This window comes from Trachurus trachurus (assembly GCF_905171665.1).
Source record: "Trachurus trachurus genome assembly, chromosome: 10".
NCBI lineage: Eukaryota > Metazoa > Chordata > Actinopteri > Carangiformes > Carangidae > Trachurus > Trachurus trachurus.
This window is the reverse complement of record NC_139894.1, coordinates 1,635,071-1,655,019: the sequence shown is the minus strand read 5'-3', so window position 1 is coordinate 1,655,019 and position 19,949 is coordinate 1,635,071. Positions and strand designations below refer to the sequence as shown.

Sequence of the window (19,949 nt, the reverse complement as noted above, 5' to 3'; positions counted from 1 at the left end):
CACGTGTTCAACGCTGGTTCAAAATGTGCGTACATCTGGTCGGAGCTGGCGTGAGATTGTTGCGTACATTACGCCCACGTTCAGATTGACACACACACACACACACAAACCCACCTTCGTAGTCCATGTCCCAGTGGTTCTTCCTGATGGAGTCGTTGTCGGAGCTGGACGGCGGCCTGGCGGGGAGGTTGGGCGCCACGCTGCACACCACCGGCCCCTGCGTCTTCACGGAGGAGACCCCGCCTCCCGACGAGCAGATCTGGCTGCGCGGGCGGAGAGACCTGAAGGGCGTGTGGTCGAGGTCGTTGGTGGGACCGACCAGCGAGCTCATCTCGATGGGATGGAGCTCCGGGTGGTCGGCCTTCAGGCTCTTGGCCAGACTGGGCTGGAAGTAGCTGAGGGACACGGAGAGGAGAAGGTTATTACTGGATGTCTCTGAGGAGAAACCTGGATTCACTAACGGTCCAACACCGGCTCCACTGTCGGTCTGCTGGTCGAGACTGTGGCTACATCGAGACTGCAAGTCTTCACTCTCAATTCAGATGTTTTTTGCTCAGATCAGAGTTTTTGTTTGGGTGTTCACATTAACTTTTAAAATAAATAGCGGTATGTCAGAGTGGTGGGATGTCGGAATGACAGCATGTAACCCATCCTATTATAATCAATAAAGTTATATTTGATTTAGATTTGACCATCCTACTGGTTTTAGAAATTAATTCACATTTAAGTCAGTGTTGCTCTGATGGTCCTAATGTTTTTTTTTTCTAATTAAGACATCCATTTTGGTGGTTTATTACATAACGCACCAAATTATTATTATTAACACCCGCAATTTGTAATAACTGATGCAAAATGTTACAACTTACAGTATTACAAAACGCTGCAAAGTTTTTTCATATTGTGTTCAAGATTTTTATTACAAAATGTGGCGTTATTACATAATGACGTGAAAATGTATTACATTATGCGGCATTATTACATAATGCGGTGTTATAGACCCACATGAGCAAAACAAGTTCACTTCTTTCTGCCCGCTTTCATTCAGAGTTGCATTTTTTGTTTTCTTTTTTCGATGAATGAAACAAATAAACTAAACAAAAAGAAGAGTAACAAGGACGTCAGGCATGAATGAATGATGAATTTTAGAAAATTTGCTTTTATTTCCAAGCGTCTGTGCAGTGGAAGCCAGAAAATGTCAGAGCAGCTGCTGAGGAGGAAAACAAATGAAGAAAAAGAGAGACAAACTTTGTAGTTTGAGGGGTTTTTTTGTGGTACTTTGGCTGCAAATTTGGCACAGTGTCCTCCTCTTTGTCTGAACTTCATTGTTTTTTTTAGATTTTTAGCCTTTTTGTTGTTACCTTTATGTTGTTTCTTGTGCATCGTGTAGGACCGTTCTTGTTGGTGTGAGTGTGTGTGTTTTTTATCTATATGTTGGACAAGGGATGTGTGAAAATCAAAATTGTGACAAATGTCGATATAAAGTGACGTAAAAGTCGCATCACGCTTGGGTTGCATTGGAAATCAATCTGATCTGGGTCTGATTTGATTCTTCACACTACTTCAAAAACTTCTATTTAGGCACAAAAATAAAAACGTCTCTCTTACCCGTTGGAGTCCTGGACGCAGACCGGCTTCTTCTTCTTCTGCTGGACGTAACGTTTCCTGACGCAGATGAAGACGCCGACCAGGAAGAGCAGCCCGAGCACGCTGGCGCTGATCTCCATGATTTCCACGTAGCCGATCATCGGACTCACCTTCTGGACGACAGAGGGATTCAGTAGGAAACAGATGTAAAACAAAACAAAACAAAACAAAGCGTCACGTTGATGAAGTATGTGAGGCTCTGACTGACCTGTTGCAGCGGGTCGCAGTGCAGCGAGCCGTCGGTGACTTTACAGCCGAAGCCTCCAGGACACGCGTCAGGCGAACACACGTCCAGCTGGTTGTGGCACCTGCAGAAGGGAGAAGGAGAAGGAGGTTGCATATGAACATTTCTTCATTTCAGGGGTTTTTAATATGATCCTGGACCCCAGTGGGCGCTGTTTAAAGAGCTGCATAGTGACGCATTCAAGGAAGTTGTCTCACCCAGTAACCGAAAAAGTACAAAAACGACTTGTTTACTATTTTAGCATATTAAAAATCCATCCATACGAAACGTACGTCTCGGACCTACACATTTGAAATGTCCAAATTCCATAGTTTTTCCAGACCCTAATTTTCAGACTTCTCGGTAAAAAATTCAAGTGATATTTGAGTAAATAGATGTGTTATCATATAAATAAATCATGCAATTACTCATTGTGTATGCCATTATGTCACCAAATAATTTCCAGGAGACTGTAGCTAAGTACAATAGTGCATACAAAACAACTCGTCAGTCTCGTAACGTTCCCTTATTATCTCATAGCGTGGTGAATGTGCAGGTCACAACTTGTCCACCAGAGCGTTGTGGAGTTGTTGGATTGTGTATTTGATGAGTTTGATGAGGGAAACCAAGAAATCCCATAATGAGCCTCCGTAGCGTAGCTCTGAGCAGCTCACGGCTCTGCTCCGCCGTTCTAAAAATAGCTTGCACCGACAATTAAAGGTAACGAACCTACTGCTATGACTATAGGGATTATGGCAATGGGCTAATTTGCCAAAAATGTTGAACTATCCCTTTAAGGAAAACTAAAGAAGGTTCAAAACTTTACAGGAGAAACTGGAACTATTAAATACATAATCAATTCACTTATTATTAAAATAATTAGTTATTGATTAACTGATTAAGTGTTTTCTCAGTTTCCTCCTCGGCCGAGCAGCAGTGAAGGTTAAACTTGGCTGAAGATGCTGAGCAATATTGTGCAGTTTTCCACCCGGAGGACCGACAGGCAGCGCTCTGATTGTTGCTGCTGCTGCTGCTGCTGCGATACTAACAAAAACACCAAATCATTTAGTTTTACATAGCGCTGCTGCCTCATGTTCAGCTCTACCCGCTCATTTCCCAGGCGGTGGATTCCCTAGATCTTCTTCCTGCAGCTTCACAGCCAAACATAACTTTCAATAATGTTTTTTTTTAGTTTTTTTTTTTTTTTGGTGGAAGATGAGCTTTTGGATTTTGGAAAGAGAAAATCTGATGAATTCCTATGCTCCTGCCGATGCACTGCGGACATTAGAGGAGCATTTTCCTGCTGCTGCTTCCGATGCTGATTAAAATGTGACGCACACGTTATGATAATTATCACACCACATCAAACATAAAGCATCTATCTCTTGCTTTACAAGTTACAAAGCAAACTCCCACGTCCTGCAATTACAATCCACCAACGGTCATTTTTCATTCACGGGAGTTAATCAAAACCCCCCACCTGCAACACGGGCCGTGGTTAATACCCGCGAGGAGCCGCCGCAAAATTCCACAGGCGGCCTTAATGAAAGGAGGAATATGCAAATGCAGCTGTAATTTCGTTTGAACGTGACTCTTCTCTTTGGTGGCCGGTGGTGGTGTGAGCAGAATGAAACTACTTCCAATCTCATACACATGCAAATTCAAGGCCGTGCATGTTGGTTTTCAGGTTGGGAACATGTTCTTCAGTGGAAGTGACGCTGCATTTAATCAGAGTTGTTCTGGATTCTGTGTTTATCTGGCCGCGCTGGAATTAAGATGAGACCTCTCCACGTTTAATAATGATCGCTTCATTTCCCCTCGACGACTACCACAATTTAATAGTTACACTGGTCACCGGGCCAATACACAACACACAACACACTGCGCTGGTTCAGTTCAGCTGTCAGTGCTCACAGTGTTTACACCAGTGTCTTGTTTTGTGGATCAGTCATTTGTTTGCCCACAATGCACCGCGGTACGCTGAGAGTTGGTGGTTTGAATAATCTGTATCATATCTTTTCATTTTCATCAGAACGGTCTGGAGACACTAAACCTCAGAACCAGACAAAGCTCATGATGAACGAGTGCTAACAGGGACATATTATGGAAATCTCACTTTTTGAAGGCTCTTTAACATATATCTGGGTGTTTGTTTTGCCTTCTGGCCTCCAAAATGTGAGAATTGACAAAAAAATCTATGGTTTTCAGGCTCCTGAGGTTGAAATCAATGTGGTTTTAGGAGCTGTGGTTTTAGTTGTCTTCCAATGATGTCATTAGTTTTCTAATTTGCATAATCTCACCCCTACCTGTGGGTACAGGTAACGGTAGAGGGGGTGGAGCCTGGTGAGCAGTGGTTAATTTGCATTTAAAGGGACAGACACTGAAACCAGCCGTTCTGTTTAGAGAGGATGAAAAGAGCTGTGATGTTTGTTGTGTATGTATGTGTGTATATGTGTATGTGTAGATGTATATTTATGGGTAATGTATGACTAGACATGTATAAAAGTGGCTAGGTATGTACTATATAGTTGTAAAAAGAGAAGTTCACTCACTGCTTTAAGTACCCCTATTACATGGCTTGAAGTACCAGTCTATTACTGTAATCTTGATGGAAAAATGAGTAAATGTGACTTCCTTTGTTCAAATGTTCCTATTTTATACATTGTAAAATGAAAGGGAGAGTAATAGCTTGGAGAATATGTTAGCACAATTGTCCAAATACATGTTTTTGTTTAGCTCTCTGTGTGTTTGTAATGGTGCTGAAATGACTTTCTATGTTTCTCCCTGATAAAAAAAAAGAGAAGTTCACAGATTATGTTTCATGGCGACCAGATGGCTGGTCTGCAGCCATTATTTGAACTTATTTTATGCTTTTTTGTTGTTGTTGTTCTTCCTTTTTTTCTTTGCTTGGATACATACCGGTATACTATCTAATTTGTGAAAGGATTTCTTGAAAGAATGGGTAGATAACATAACTTTGCTTCTTTCTGCCCCATTTCATTCAGGAGTTGCATTATTTTTATTTTATTTAATCAATAGTTTTATTTTCTTTTTTCAATGAATAAAACTAATAAATAAAGTTAAACTAAATGTGTGGAAAAGGGCCATAATATGTCTTCTTTAACAGCTCTGGAGGGATTAACTCAACACAGATGTTTAAGCAAAAGAACATGTTTGAAAAAGGCCGTACATGTTGAAAACAGTGAATACATGCAGTGTGTGTGTGTGTGTGTGTGTGTGTGTGTGTGTGTGTGTGTGTGTTTACCTTGCGTCAGCGTTGTCCAGCGAGCAGTTGCACATGTAGCCGTGATCCTTGGGCACACACACCCTGCCGTGGTCACATGGCTGCGAGGCACACGGGTTGTCGGCCAGGTCGCAGCGGGCGCCGTGGAAGAGTCCCGAGCACCTGCAGCGCGGCTCTGCAGAGTAAACACAACGTCTCAGACAACAGCCACTGATCAAAGCCACGGACACATCTCCCCTACGGGCACCGCAGAATCAAAGCAAAGGTCAAGCTGATCTAAGACAGAACACCAGAATGTGTGTGTGTGTGTCTGTGTGTGTGTGTGTGTGTGTGTGTGTGTGTGTGTGTGTGTGTGTGTGTGTGTGTGTGTGTGTGTGTGTGTGTGTGTGTGTGTGTGTGTGTGTGTGTTTGATATTCCGAGAGAAAAATCTGGCTAAAATACTTGAACACTGGTCAACATGTTGTTTTCTTCTTCCTGCTGAGAACCGGTCAAACACAGAAGCTGCAGACGAGACAGACGTCGAGTCACTGTCGCTGACTTTAAAGGGATAGTTCAACATTTTGGCAAAGTGGCCCATTGCCATAATCCCTATAGTCATAGCAGTAGGTTCGTCGTTACCTTTAATTGTCGGTGCAAGCTATTTTTAGAACGGCGGAGCAGAGCCGTGAGCTGCTCAGAGCTACGCTACGGAGGCTAATGGGATTTCTTGGTTTCCCTCATCAAACTCATCAAATACACAATCCAACAACTCCACAACGCTCTGGTGGACAAGTTGTGAGCTGCACATTCACCACGCTATGAGATAATAACACAACGTTACCACACAGAGTTGTTTTAGAGGGAAATGCAGAGACTGTTGATGAAAAACTGTCCCTGAAGGCAACACACATCAGCGGTTTTGCATGAATTTCCCTCTGAAACAACTCTGTCTGGTAACGTTGTGTTATTATCTCATAGCGTGGTGAATGTGCAGCTCACAACTTGTCCACCAGAGCGTTTTGGAGTTGTTAGATTGTGTATTTGATGAGTTTGATGAGGGAAACCAAGAAATCCCATTAGCCTCTGCAGCGTAGCTCTGAGCAGTTCTAAAAATATCTTGCACCAACAATTAAAGGTAATGAACCTACTGCTATGACTATAGGGATTATGGCAATGGGCCAACTTGCCAAAATGTTAAACTATCCCTTTAACATTTTATATAGTTATTTAACAACATACGAGGAGAAAACCACGAGAGAAGAAGAAGACAGGAAGTGGAACACACACAGTGACTCTGCACTTCAGAACCAGTTTTTACCAGTTTGATCACGCGTCCGCCTGCAGGATCCTTCTGCTTATTAGCTTTCATTGTATTGCAGTCATTTGGAAGATGGTTGTGTCCAGAGTCTGACACTGACACACACACACACACATACACACACACACACACACACACACACACACACACACACACACACACACACACTGAGTCCACTGTGCTGCTCAAGGACACGTTGACACTTAAGGCCAATGAATTGAACCTCTAACGGTAAATAATGGTCCATTTCCTCCAAATAACAATGAAGTGTTTGTAAATCCCTCAACGTGTCGCTGCTTGTTTAACAACATTAGCTACAAGGTCGACGTCCGGGGGCCAGAGGGGGGCGTACCGGTAATTTGCATATCTGTATTGGTGTGTGTGTGTGTGTGTGTGTGTTGATGAAACAGAAAACTACAGGAGTGAAATGTCATAAATGTTTCTGTAGCAGTCAAACCTAATGGTGTCAACAGGTGAACTCACTGCAGTAGAGATGTCACGATTATGGATTTTATTGGTGCGATTATTATCAGAGAAATAATTACGGTTATCACGATTATCATGCATTAATGGGAAACGTATATTTGTGGGGTGCAGGGTTTTCTTTGTGGGTATATAAATGCGGCAATATGTACATGTATGGTTGAGGACACACGCCTTGTGGTCGTTTTGATGCCATGTTTGTAAAATGACAGATTTCTCGAGGCTGTATGGAAGGTGGAAACAATTACCCTGAAAAGGACAATAAATCTTAATCTAATCCAAGTAATTTCACAACACTATGAATGTGTAAAGTCAAATACAGTCAAAGTATAACTACATTACTAATTATACACACAAAACATTTGAAGTATCTATTAATACACGGTCAATTACTAATCCTCAAGGGATGTTTGAAATATTTAAGTCATTAATTGTCATCTATACTAAATGTTTAAGTTCATTTTAAAGCTTTTTTTTATTTATTACAAATGATGCGCTAACATTTAAATTCCTACCAATTTAATGTTACATTAGGTAAATTAACATTAACGTAATTTAACCCAGTTACTGTAAGATTAGCTTTACTGTGTACAAAGCCAGGTGGTGACACATATTAGATGTATTTTCTCCTTTAGCTGCTACTTTTTCACAGCATATTTTACAGGCTGACGAGCCGTCGTCCACTTAAAGGGATAGTTCAACATTTTGGCAAATTGGCCCATTGCCATAATCCCTATAGTCATAGCAGTAGGTTCGTTACCTTTAACTGTCGGTGTAAGCTATTTTTAGAACGACGGAGCAGAGCGGCAGGCTGCTCAGGGCTATGCTATGGAGGCTAAGGGAATTTCTTGGTTTTCCTCATCAAACTCATCAAATACACAACCCAACAACTCCAAAAGGCTGTCGTGGACAAGTTGTGAGCTGCACATTCACCACGCTATGAGATAATAACAGAACGTAACAAGACAGAGTTGTTTTAGAGGTAAATTCATGCAAAACTGCTGATACGTGTTGCGTTCAGGGACAGTTTTTCGGCAAGCAGACTCTGTATTTACCCTGTATTTACCTCAAAAACGGCTCCGTTTCGTAACGTTCCATTATTATCTCATAGCGTGGTGATTGTGCAGGTCACAACTTGTCCACCAGAGCGTTTTGGAGTTTTGGGATTGTGTATTTGATGAGTTTGATGAGGGAAACCAAGAAATTCCTTTAGCCTCCATAGTGTAGCTCTGAGCAGCCTGCTGCTCCGCTCCTCTGTTCTAAAAATAGCTTACACCGACAATTAAAGGTAACGAACCTACTGCTATGACTATAGCGATTATGGCAATGGGCCAATTTGCCAAAATGTTGAACTATCCCTTTAAAGTTACACACACGCGGTTGTTTTTGTTCCGTTCACGTTTCGCTGATCTGCAGGTATCATGGTTCTGACATAAGGGTTAGGGTTAGGGTCTTCTAATATTCTACGATAAAATGAATTGTGGCGTTTAATACTGTGGTTTATTTGTGAAAACAAGTAATTGTGACATCGCTACACTGCAGCACCTCTGTTGATGCTGTTGTCTGGGCAACAGTAGTTGTTGAGTAGTATGATGTCATACGTCACTCCTGTGCATGGCGACTCAGTTACATCAGTCTGTGTTGTGTGTCACATTAAAGTGAGTGTTCGCCAGTAAAAGAGCAGCGTTTGAGTTTATTTTATCTTTGTTCACCTGTCGTTACGTTTCTGACAAAATAAGCCGAGACCTTAAAGAAACTCTGAACTCGTACAAGAAGAAGGAACAAGTGAATTTGACTTTTTATATCTGCTCCGTCATTCCTTTTTCTCCACATCCAGTTCTTTCTCTCTCTCTTGTCTCTTGGGGAACAAACTAAATTGAAACCTCAGTAAAACAGAGCGGGAGCAACAAAAAGCACAGTCACAGAGCTTCTCTTCCTCTTCCTCTTCCTCTTCCTCGTTCTTTTCCCCCTCTTTCTACTTAAATTTCCTCTGACCTGGATCTTTTGGGAAATAATATTTATTTGTTGTTGTTGTAGCATCGCACACAGAATTTGTGCCTGCAGCTTAACTGAAATTTGACTCGACACAATGATAAATAAAAGTCCCGAGAAAAGTTAATACCTGGCCCACGGAGCCACGGCAAAAGGTTTTTCTCTTTGTACAACAGCAGAATTAGAAATGATGCAGTTCACTGACCCGACAGCTAAAAAAAAAAAGAAAAAACACACACAAAGAAAGAAAAGGCGACAGGCGGCAGGTTTCTGATAACGGCTTCTGGGTTCGTTTGTTTACACTGCGATGCGATGTGTATCTGCTCCGGCTTTATGTTCGGGTTCATATCCACCTCGGTAGAAAAAAACACTCGTGACTAAGAGAGACCTCCTTTTATCTGTGAAATTGCAGGTGTTGCTTATCAGCTGCAACTCAAAGAAAACACCAAGTCAAGCTGCCAACGTCCTCTTTTGTGACACATCATGGACGCCTACCAGATACCGATCTCTTTGTGTTTTCACCAATAACTGAAGCATTTGGTCAATTAGTGAACCAACCTAAAAATAGCAACCAGTGACTCTGTGATGTGAAAGTCCAAGAGTGGGACAAGATTTACAGGACAAACCAACAACGCCTCATGTTCTGGTTCTGTGTAACATTAATATATATTGTACCAGGAAGCTACAGTGTTGATAAAAATAATAAATGATATATGATTTTCATGGCTGTAGCTGTCAGGATAACATTGAGGAGAAGACAGGTGTGTTTTTTTTCTGTATATCAACATGTGTAACGCCACATTATATAATAATGTTATACATTTTCACCTCATGATGTAATAACGCCACATTTTATAATAATCTACCACATTTTGTAATAACATTCCTGAACACAATATGTAATAACAATAAGTTGCATCAGTTATCACAAAATGTGGGTGTTGCACTTTTTTTTATATAAAGAAAATTTAATAATTTGGTGCATTATGCAACAACTTATGGTAACACTTTATAATAAGTACACACTATTAAGCGTTAGTTAAGCATTAATAAATACTGAATTCTTCATTTCAAGATTCAAGATTCAAGATTCATTTATTTGCCATTTTATGTTTAGACATAATTGGAACGTTCTGTGGTGATGTGTGTGTGTTCATTTCTTTTCACATAAATAAATACATACGGGACAGGACAGTTTATAACACATGAATACTCATTCGTATGTAGTTTATACAGTTAGTGCTTATCAGTGATGAGTAAAACATGAGTTATAAATGAAGAATTCAGTATTTATTAATGCTTAATAGTGTGCACTTATTATAAAGTGTTACCATAAGTTGTTACATAATGCACCAAATTATTACATTTTCTTCATAAAAAAAAGTGTAACACCTGCATTTTGTGATGCATTATGTAACAACTTTTTACAAAATGAACTTATTATAAAGTGTTACCCAACGAATAATAAAAGTTTATTACATATCGCTTTCAAGAATTCACTACAAAATGTGTCGTTATTACATCATGAGGTGAAAATGTATTACATTTTTACATAATGCGGCGTTGCAACGTGTCAGTTTGTCCCTCGACACTTTCTGACCTTCCTACTCTGAGGTCCCGGTTCAAAACTGAAAAGATAAATCATTCAAAAGTTCACAAATTCATTGAGTTTTTTGAAGTGAAACTGTGTGGTGTTGTTGTGTGAGCGCTCACCTCCGACGGCGTCCTCCTCACACACGCCTCCGTTCTGACAGGGGTTGTTGTCGCAGGCTGCGGCCCGGCTGCAGCACTGAAACACGCCGAACACCCGCCTGCTGCCCGGCCCCGCCCACTCCGCCGCGTCGCCCGCTCCGATTGGCTCCCCGTTGAGCTCCAGCCGCTCCAGGCAGCCCATGAAGTTGCGCGGCTGCTGCCCGTGGCCCGTCGTCGGAGCGGCGCCCTGGGAGACGGAGGCGAAGAGCAAAGCACCATGGGAGCGCAGCATCCGGCACGGCTCGGTCAGGGCGGCGGAGGACGGGTGGTGCTCGTCCAGCGTGAGGCGCAGCGCGGTGGCGTTGACCTCCAACAGGACGCTGTGCCACCGGCCGTCCGATACCGGCTCAGACCTGACGACCAGGGAACGGCGAGGCGTCGGTCCGCAGCTGTAGCTGAAGAGCAGCTCGCCACCGCTCACCTGAGAGAGACAAAGGTCACGATGCTCAGGTTCAGAGGAACAAAATGAGACGTGGTTTCATGAACGAACTCAACACGACACATTGAAAACTCTTTACAGAACTACAGATGCACGCGTTTAAAGGGACATTGTGTAGGAATTCCTCCCATCTGGCGTTGCGGTTGTATATCACAAGCAACTCAGTTGTATTTTTCATGCTGCATTCACCTGAAATTGGGCAGACGGCAGACGGACGACAGCCGCTGCACGTAACGTCATAAACAAGCCTCTATGTAAACAAGTGGTCCGTCTTCACTTTGTTGATGGGGGGGATTACTGATTAATGAAAAACAGACTTTTGAACGAAATAATCGATTTTCATGAATAGATAACAGGAGAAGTTACACAATGTCCCTTTAAAACCGACCCGAAAAAAGCTGACCCGAGTCAACCTAGGTCGATTACGTTGTCACTGCTCCTGAGCTCGAATGGAAACGAGCCGACACCGATTCTTCTAAGCGGCCGGTGCGCTTGTTTCATCCCGCATCTGAGCTTGATCGCTGCGTTCACATCTGAACCAAACGAACCAGGTCTGAATAAACCCTAAAAAAAACACTAAATGATGCTCAACACTGACCGACTGGAGATGTATGGACCAGTCTGTATGATGTGTTGAGGCTGTGTTGAGCCGTTTAACATTTCCTGGCGTGTGGTGTGTTTAAACACAGCTTCATCTGTTGTCGCCTGTTTGCAGTCCCTTGACATTTATCATGCAATTTAGACTTTTGTTATTTTACGGTTATGAATCATGTTGTTAAATTGATTTACTTCACTTCAACTGCAGCAGTTGTTCCGGTGTTATTATCATTATTACCCCAGAGACATTGATTTGGCTGATTGTCAGAGGACATCTAGACGCTGAGAGGATTTTTTTTAGATGTTTGGGTTACATTTATTATCTTTAAATGAGGGGATAAACAGGTGGACGGGACCTTCTCTGTGTTAAAATATAGATATTTAGCAGGTATTGAGCTGGAAATCAGCAGCTCAGGGCTTCTGTTGTTCGGTTTGGACTGAGATTTAACATGAAATCTGTGGTTTGTGCTCAGATTCAAACAGGAAACAGCTTTAAAATATGAGTTAATCAGATTTAAACCACAAACTCAGAACAGCATTTACAGTACCAGTCATGTTTTACTCTCTCTGCAGACATCAGTGAGATAAACATGGCTGTGTTCTTGTTGACAAGTCTTTTGTGTTACGCTCAGTGTGTTGTCAGCTCCCCATGTAGCCGATGTTCCCCATGTACAACACACACCGCACAGCGCACACAGTGAGACACACACACACACACACACATTTATTCAGCATTTCATCAACGTCAGCGGAAGCCTCTTAGCGTTTCTGCTCGCTCAGCGTTCTCACAAACTAACAAGGCAGCAGCTTTTTCCTGCACCGTTTATCTATTCATGTTTTCTTTATGTAACTGAGGACTCCTTATATCTCCCCTATTAAATATACAGATAGACTGTGGATTTTGCAAATTGCAAAGCATCAGCCCATTGGGCAGCGAAGGCCGCGATGCATTATTGATATCAATCTGCTCGGCTTCCCCGCTTCTTTAATTGGCCTGAGGATTTTTTTTTCCTTTTTGGCTTCTTTGTTTTTATTTTCTTTATTGGAGATTTTAGTTTTTCCACCTTTCCTGCTGCTCTCAGTGACTTGTTGTCCCTGTTAGAGGGCAAAGAGGAACTCTGCTACATTTATACCTTACTTTTAATATATATATATTATATTATATATTAAGTATTTTGTTTTAGTTTCACAAGATGTGAGTCATAGAAGGAAGGAACTTTAATTTCAATATCAAATGGCAATCACCCTTGTATAGTGGTTTATGGTCTGTGTTTTCTGTGTATTTTTCATATGTTGGGACTGCAGATGGAAATTAGCTGTGGGCTAAATCTGATGCAACCATCTCTTCATTTTCTGCAAGTGATTGACGTCATTGCACACTGTCCCCTTAATAAACTAAATAAATAAAATAAAAATAAATGTGAGTCATAGAAGGAAATTTAATTTCAATATCAAACGGCAAGGACCAAGTTAAAACAAACATGCATTTGGGTGTTAACAGTCGGAGAGAAAAGTTGTTCAAATGTTTTTTTAAGACATTATATAAGAAAAAGTTGGGAAATTTATATAGAAACATGTTGTGATGGAAGGTATTGGTTGTTCTTTGTATATTGTCAGCTGTAAACTGGTATTTCATCTGATGTAAGCGTTATTTTTTGTTTTAAGAAAGGAGCAGGGATTAGAAGTTTTCTTCCTCCTACTCCTTTCCAATCCTAGGACTGTAACGAAAATGAAAAATGAGAAATGAAAAAGAAATTAAACATACACATCGTAACATAGTATATGATACATAACGTTCGACTTCTTCGTTGAAAACAAATGCACATGGGTGGAAGGAGGGTTATGGAAAACAGTAGGATACAGTAGTTCCACTTTAAGGTTTGATTCCCTTGTGGCTGGAGCGATACAAAAATAAACAGGAATGATTCATTTTGGAGAAACAGACCTGCAAACTTCTTCTCATGGATCAATGACAGCACACGGAGAAGAGGAGGGGCGGTGGAAAGATGCTGAATCTCTGGCAGAAGAACGCGTGAAACTCCTGTCGCTCGTCTTTTAATCTATTTTACATGACGTTGTGTGAATTCTGCTGTGATTTATGGAGAGAGAGAGATAGAGAGCGAGCGCACACAGTCGGGCGCTCGGAGGGTTTTACAGTATCAGCACAGCTGATGTGTCTCGGGCTCCGTGTCGAGTCAAACTCCACAGGGACCGGAGCTGCGCAGCATCACTGCTTCACCGTTCCATAAATCACCCACAACACAAATGCTGCGAGCTTCCTGCAGGGAGCTTTAACGCTGCCGGGCAAAGTTCAATATGCAACAACGGCTGCTGCCCTTGTGTGTGTGTGTGTGTGTGTGTGTGATGTACAGTATGTGCACACACACACACAAACAAACAGGTAATACACTGAGTGGATGCAGCACCTCTGCAGTGATTAAAGCTCCACACAGCAGCGCTCACTTCTTGGTTTGTGGATGTACATAATAAAACCGGGGAACATGGGAATAGCATCGGTGCCGTCTGTGGCCACATTTACATGCACACTAATATAAAACTGAAATAATGCTGAGTGCATATCTCCATGCGCCGTTTCATTAATGGAGAGAAGGGAAGTCTCAGTCCAGCGGAGGGAAACTGATGGTTATGAGACCAGCTTCCTCAGAGTTCGGACTGATTTTATGGAACAAGAAGTTTGCTCCTTTGAAAGATAAAAATCCTAGAGCAGAGTTATGAGGTTTTGTGACAGATGTGAACATCTCACGGTGTTTAGGTTTCAACTGTAACACACTGCAGAAATAACGTTAAATCTCATTTATAAAAATGAACCCTTGATGAGTCGGGTTTATCGGCCAATATCACAAAGTTATGAACTTATTTAGAGGCTCAAGGAAGATGTTTGGTTTAAAATTTAAACCCAAAGTTGTAGTTAAACATCCTGCTTCATTTATGTGATGTTATGCACAACGTCTAAAGTGAGAAATTGTGGGTAGAAGCAGCGTAACAACATGTCCGCCACTTCACAGATCTAAACCGTGTAAACAGTGTTTATCATTATCAAACCACCAGCGCCCAACTGTGAATGGAAGGAATATGAATATGAATGGAAACGTACATGCAGATGTTGGTGGAGAACGTGATTGGACGTAATTAATCCAAATGTTATACTGTAGAGACATTTCACTTTAAAGGGACAACGCTCATAAATGTAGTGGAAAACGCTTCGCTTTTCCAAAACTTCTCGTTGTCCCTTTAACAGAATATATCGAAATATGGAGCTCAAGGTGAAGCCGGAGGAAAGGTCGGAGCATCAGCAGCCACGTTTACATGTGCTTTTCTTTTCTCTACTGTCTGATCTGAGGAAATTCAAACTTCACTGTTCACATGGATGCGACATAAAGTTACCCGATTAAGACGTTCAAGCAAATAAACTGAATAAATTAACTGTGACATGCACACTTAAGTTTTGCCCGTCAAATTTGTGTAAAACAGTAGACGAAGAAGCTTTTCCTTCCGTAAACAAACGCTGTCAAATTGCTCCTTTGCTGGAATCTGCATCGTGTGCTGCAAACGTTACTTTTGTTTCTGGTTTTCTCTTTAATGAAGCTGCAAACACAGTAGTTTATACAGTACTTCTGCTGCGATCTATGTGAGGCAGGACCCTGACAGAACAGCAACGCTTCATTTGTGCAGCAGGAAACAAACTAGACTGCTAATTATGTTATAATGTCAAGAAATAGCCTGGAAATAAGGGTCAGTTTCACAGAAATGTCATGTTTTTCATAAAGGCAAAAGATTACACACATGCTTTTCGTGCTTTTTCTCCACCAAGTCTTTGCAACGGACCGATAAGCCTCATTGGAATCCAGCAAAGATTTCAGTTTAGGCAGAACAGCGACCGAGTCGTCCTCAAGGTTAAAGCTGATTTCTACTGTTCACCAGGAGGAAGGCCACGTGTTTCACTCTCTCAATATAAATATAAATATAAATATAAAACGTGTCCTGGAGCAAGACGACGGACTCCCTCCTGTTCAGCGGTGGGAAGATAAAACAGCCTGAATCAACATGGAAGTCGATCACTTTGTGTTACTGCAGCAAGTGTGAGGGATGAGTGCTGCTCCGCTGACTCCACGCCGGCGTCTCTTCCAAGTCTTTGTTCATCGTCGGGTCGGTAAACGGCTCTGCTGTCGGCTCCGAGCCGTCACTCCTCATCAAGGAACGTCGTCTTCCTCCCTCTGACAGGTCACCTCTCCTTCCTCGGCTCCGCCCGTCACAGCAGCTCTTTGTTCAAGCGGCCACCATCTTTGTTTCAAACGTGACAAACTCGTGTGCAGATAAACAGGTTTGAACTTTAGCATCGTGTTTCCTCGGAACCGTGGCTCTTTAAAGGAGAATATTAAAGGGATAGTTCAACATTTTGGCAAATTGGCCCATTGCCATAATCGCTATAGTCATACAGTAGCAGTAGGTTCGTTACCTTTAATTGTCGGTGCAAGCTGTTTTTAGAACGGCGGAGCAGAGCCGTGAGCTGCTCAGAGCTACGCTACGGAGGCTCATGGGATTTCTTGGTTTCCCTCATCAAACTCATCAAATACACAATCCAACAACTCCACAACGCTCTGGTGGACAAGTTGTGAGCTGCACATTCACCACGCTATGAGATAATAACACAACGTTACCAGACAGAGTTGTTTTAGAGGGAAATGCAGAGGCTGTTTGCCGAAAAACTGCCTCCGACGGGAATGCGCATCAGTGGTTTTGCATGAATTTCCCTCTAAAACAACTCTGTGTGGTAACGTTGTGTTATTATCTCATAGCGTGGTGAATGTGCAGGTCACAACTTGTCCACCAGAGCGTTGTGGAGTTGTTGGATTGTGTATTTGATGAGTTTGAGGGAAACCAAGAAATCCCATAATGAGCCTCCGTAGCGTAGCTCTGAGCAGCTCACGGCTCTGCTCCGCCGTTCTAAAAATAGCTTGCACCGACAATTAAAGGTAACGAACCCACTGCTATGACTATAGGGATTATGGCAATGGGCCAATTTGCCAAAATGTTGAACTATCCCTTTAACTTAATGAGATCTTGTGGTTTTATGAGAAGCCACAGTGTTTCTCAGCAGCAGCAGCGGCTCCTGTTGTTCTGAGGGGAATTGAGCGCAAATAGCTTCTAGTGTCTCCAGGAAGTTCCTCAGAAGTCATTGAAAAAAAAAAAAAAAAAAAAACCCGGTGAGGGACGTCTCAGATGACCAACGAGTCAGAAATTCTTTTTGAAGCCACTTCCTCCTCACAATGAATCAGGCGGGGAACCGTTCTTTCTTGCATGTGCATACGAGCGGAGCTGAGATCCAAAAAAACCCAGAGGGAGGAACCCTGGGAAACACTGAACGCTGCTTTTGAAGTTTTCCCAGAATCAAGATGATTGAATATTCTGCCTGAGTGCACACGGATGTCACACAAATGAGCCGAGCCCACGAGGGGAAGCATCACGCAGCATTAAAGACCATATCAAGCCCTTTTTTTTTTTTTTTGTCATCTGTTTGGAGAATTATTCATGTCTCAAAGAATACAACAATTCATTATTCTCTTTTAACGTGTCCCTTTAATACGGCGCAGCAGCAGCAGACCTCGTATCGTAGCACTGAGATGAAGCTTTTTCTTTTCTTTTTTTCCCTCGACGGTTCCAAAAAACCTCGTCAATAAATCTTGGAAGACACAAAGCTTTTCATTAGAGCTGCAGCACGAGTCTCGCTGCTTCACCCTGTGTTTTTAAGGGAAACGTGCAACATGCTGCGTTCAGATGCAGCAGCAAAAACACATCGATTCGCTGATTAACAATAACCTCGGTTTGATTTACACAGGGCTAAATGATCCAGAGTGAAACTTTTAAAGTGTGTGTGCACTAAGGTTGGGAGAGTTTAGCAGCAGCAGCTCTGACATCCAGTCAGTCAGGCACTCGGCACATTTAGACACGTGGAACAATCTGCCGCGCTGAGATAAAGGAAAAGGCAGGAGAGGCTCCGACACGTGAGCGTCTGCAGGGTTTGGACAGTTTGCAAAAAAACAAAAAAAAGCAACAACACACATTCAACACACTCTCTTGTTAACACAGAGAAGGTGAGAAGAAAAAAAAATCCTTGCTGGTATTTCACGATGAGGAGTTGCACGCTGCTTTGAATGTCATCGTTGTCACAATAGAGCGAATCTAAATCAGGTTGATGGTGTTTGCTTCAACAGGTGCCGTGATGCTACACACACACACACACACACACACACACACACACACACACACACACACACACACACACACACACACACACACACACACACACACACACAGCAGCGTCCTGCTATTCTGGGATCTGTGTCAGCAGCAAACACAGGACAGGACAAACAGATTAGATGCAGTGGGGGGAAAAAAAACATCAAATATTTCAAAAAGGACGACACCGGCGCTGATAGAAAATCAAATATTGACATTAGAGACGGTCGTATCAGGCCGCACAGCTGAAGTGGAGCGTTCAGCAGGACTCATGAATCCACTGGACGCATTTTATTTTGAAAAGTTTCACTTCGCCCACTGAGAACGGCCATAGAGTTAAAGGGGAACTAACTACACAAGTCTATTTTCCTCTGCTTCACTGCAGCCCTAGTTATACCTTCGCCTGGCTCTGTTCGCGGACTGCATGTGCACCTCAATAGAGCGAAAAGGCATTTATACTTGGCGCATTCTCCGTTGCAATATTCGCTGCAAAGACAGGAGTCCAGCGCAGGAATTTCACGAGGGCCATGGCCCTCGTGCCCGTCTGATTTGGCCTTGTGCCCTTGAAAAAAATATCTGCCCTAAGGCCACAGTGGCCTTGATGCCCCACCCGCACTGCCCCGGTTGATTTTGCGGTTTTCTCCGTTGCCTCTTTCCTATCAACACGGCTTTGACACCTGCGTCTTTTAAGGAAGAACAGTGCATATTTTGATGACATTCTAGCAGCGGCATCGTCAGGGGTGGGTTTGATTCGAGCCTGGCATAAACCGCTCGGGCGGCTATAGCAACAGTTTGACGACCGATCTATCACCGGCCAACCAGGTGACTTCATCAAACACACCCCACCCGCCGAACCAATCATGTGGCTGGAAAAGAGCCAACACGTGCTAAGTGTTTGGGTTGCTACAGCTGTGCACGTCAGCAGAGGGACACCGCCGGTAAAAAATAGAAAAAATAAAAAAAGAGTTTTGCCTCGGAAGAAAATGTGAAGGAGTCAAGGAGAACTCGGATGGCTGGCCGTGAAAAGATGCGTGGTGCGTCATTAACTCTGAAGTAACGCTAAACTTTCACAATGGAGACACCAGACAGCTGGAGCGGACCGACGTCCGGCCGCGTTCACACAACAAACGGACGCGGTCACGGTGCGGCCGGTCTGCTGCTGCTGCTGCTGCTGCTGCTCAGCCCAGAGACTGTTGTGTTCACACCGACACAAACGCACCACACACTCAGGCGTAAAGATCAACTGTGCCGACCTGAACACTGCCCAGACCCAGGCAAGCTACTATACTAACATGTGTTTTATTTATATGATACTGTTGTATAATGTTCATCATTACATCTGTCATGTTTAATTTTTGACAGGAAAAAAAAAACACAAAATAACCTTCTGATAACTTCAAATCTCACTTGTGCCAATAAGGGAATATTTAAGCTTGACCAAAATAGTGATTTGAGTTAGCCTATATTGTGATATAAATTGATGTGGACTGAAAAAAATTATCGTGATAGGATTTTTTCTCATATCGCCCAGTGCAATAGTGAACAAGTAAGATAGGAATTTCAAAACATAGCTGCATAGGACTGGACCCTTGTGCAAAAAATTAAATGCATAAATGAATTTAAAGTAGAAAATTTCTGGTTTGCTTGAGCCCGTTTTATGTATTCATTTAACAGATACCGGTAGTTAGTAAATTCATTAAAGACGTGGATTTAAAATCATTGTTTTATTTTATGGCCTTGCTGCCCTGGCTTTTGACCTTTGTGCCCTCAAAAAATTGACAACACGAAAGGCCAAGTGGCCCTGCCCCTAAAATGACGAAATTCCAGGCCTGCAGGAGTCGGTAGAGAAAGAAATACTATAGAAAGTAGTAGAAACAACCAAAACATAGAAGAGTAGAAGCCTGTAAACAACAATGATGGCAGCGGCAGGGAAATCATGGTTGGAGGAGGAGGAATGGATTGAGTGACACTCGCGCGGCTTGTGACAAGTTTCAAAATCCTGGAGGTGCGCGACCACGC

General features: G+C 42.6%; 1 protein-coding gene across 1 annotated transcript in view; it reads right to left on the bottom strand.

Moving 5' to 3' along the window:
* Nucleotides 1–19,949, bottom strand: part of fat2 (FAT atypical cadherin 2) — a gene marked incomplete at both ends in the record, with an annotated part of 141,756 nt that overhangs the window by 10,992 nt on the left and 110,815 nt on the right. The window contains 5 exons of the mRNA XM_083980395.1: nt 115–395; nt 1,606–1,757; nt 1,853–1,952; nt 5,133–5,286; nt 10,598–11,057. Of these exons, the coding sequence (XP_083836521.1) occupies nt 115–395; nt 1,606–1,757; nt 1,853–1,952; nt 5,133–5,286; nt 10,598–11,057 (1,147 nt within the window). The remainder of the gene's footprint in view (nt 1–114; nt 396–1,605; nt 1,758–1,852; nt 1,953–5,132; nt 5,287–10,597; nt 11,058–19,949) is intronic.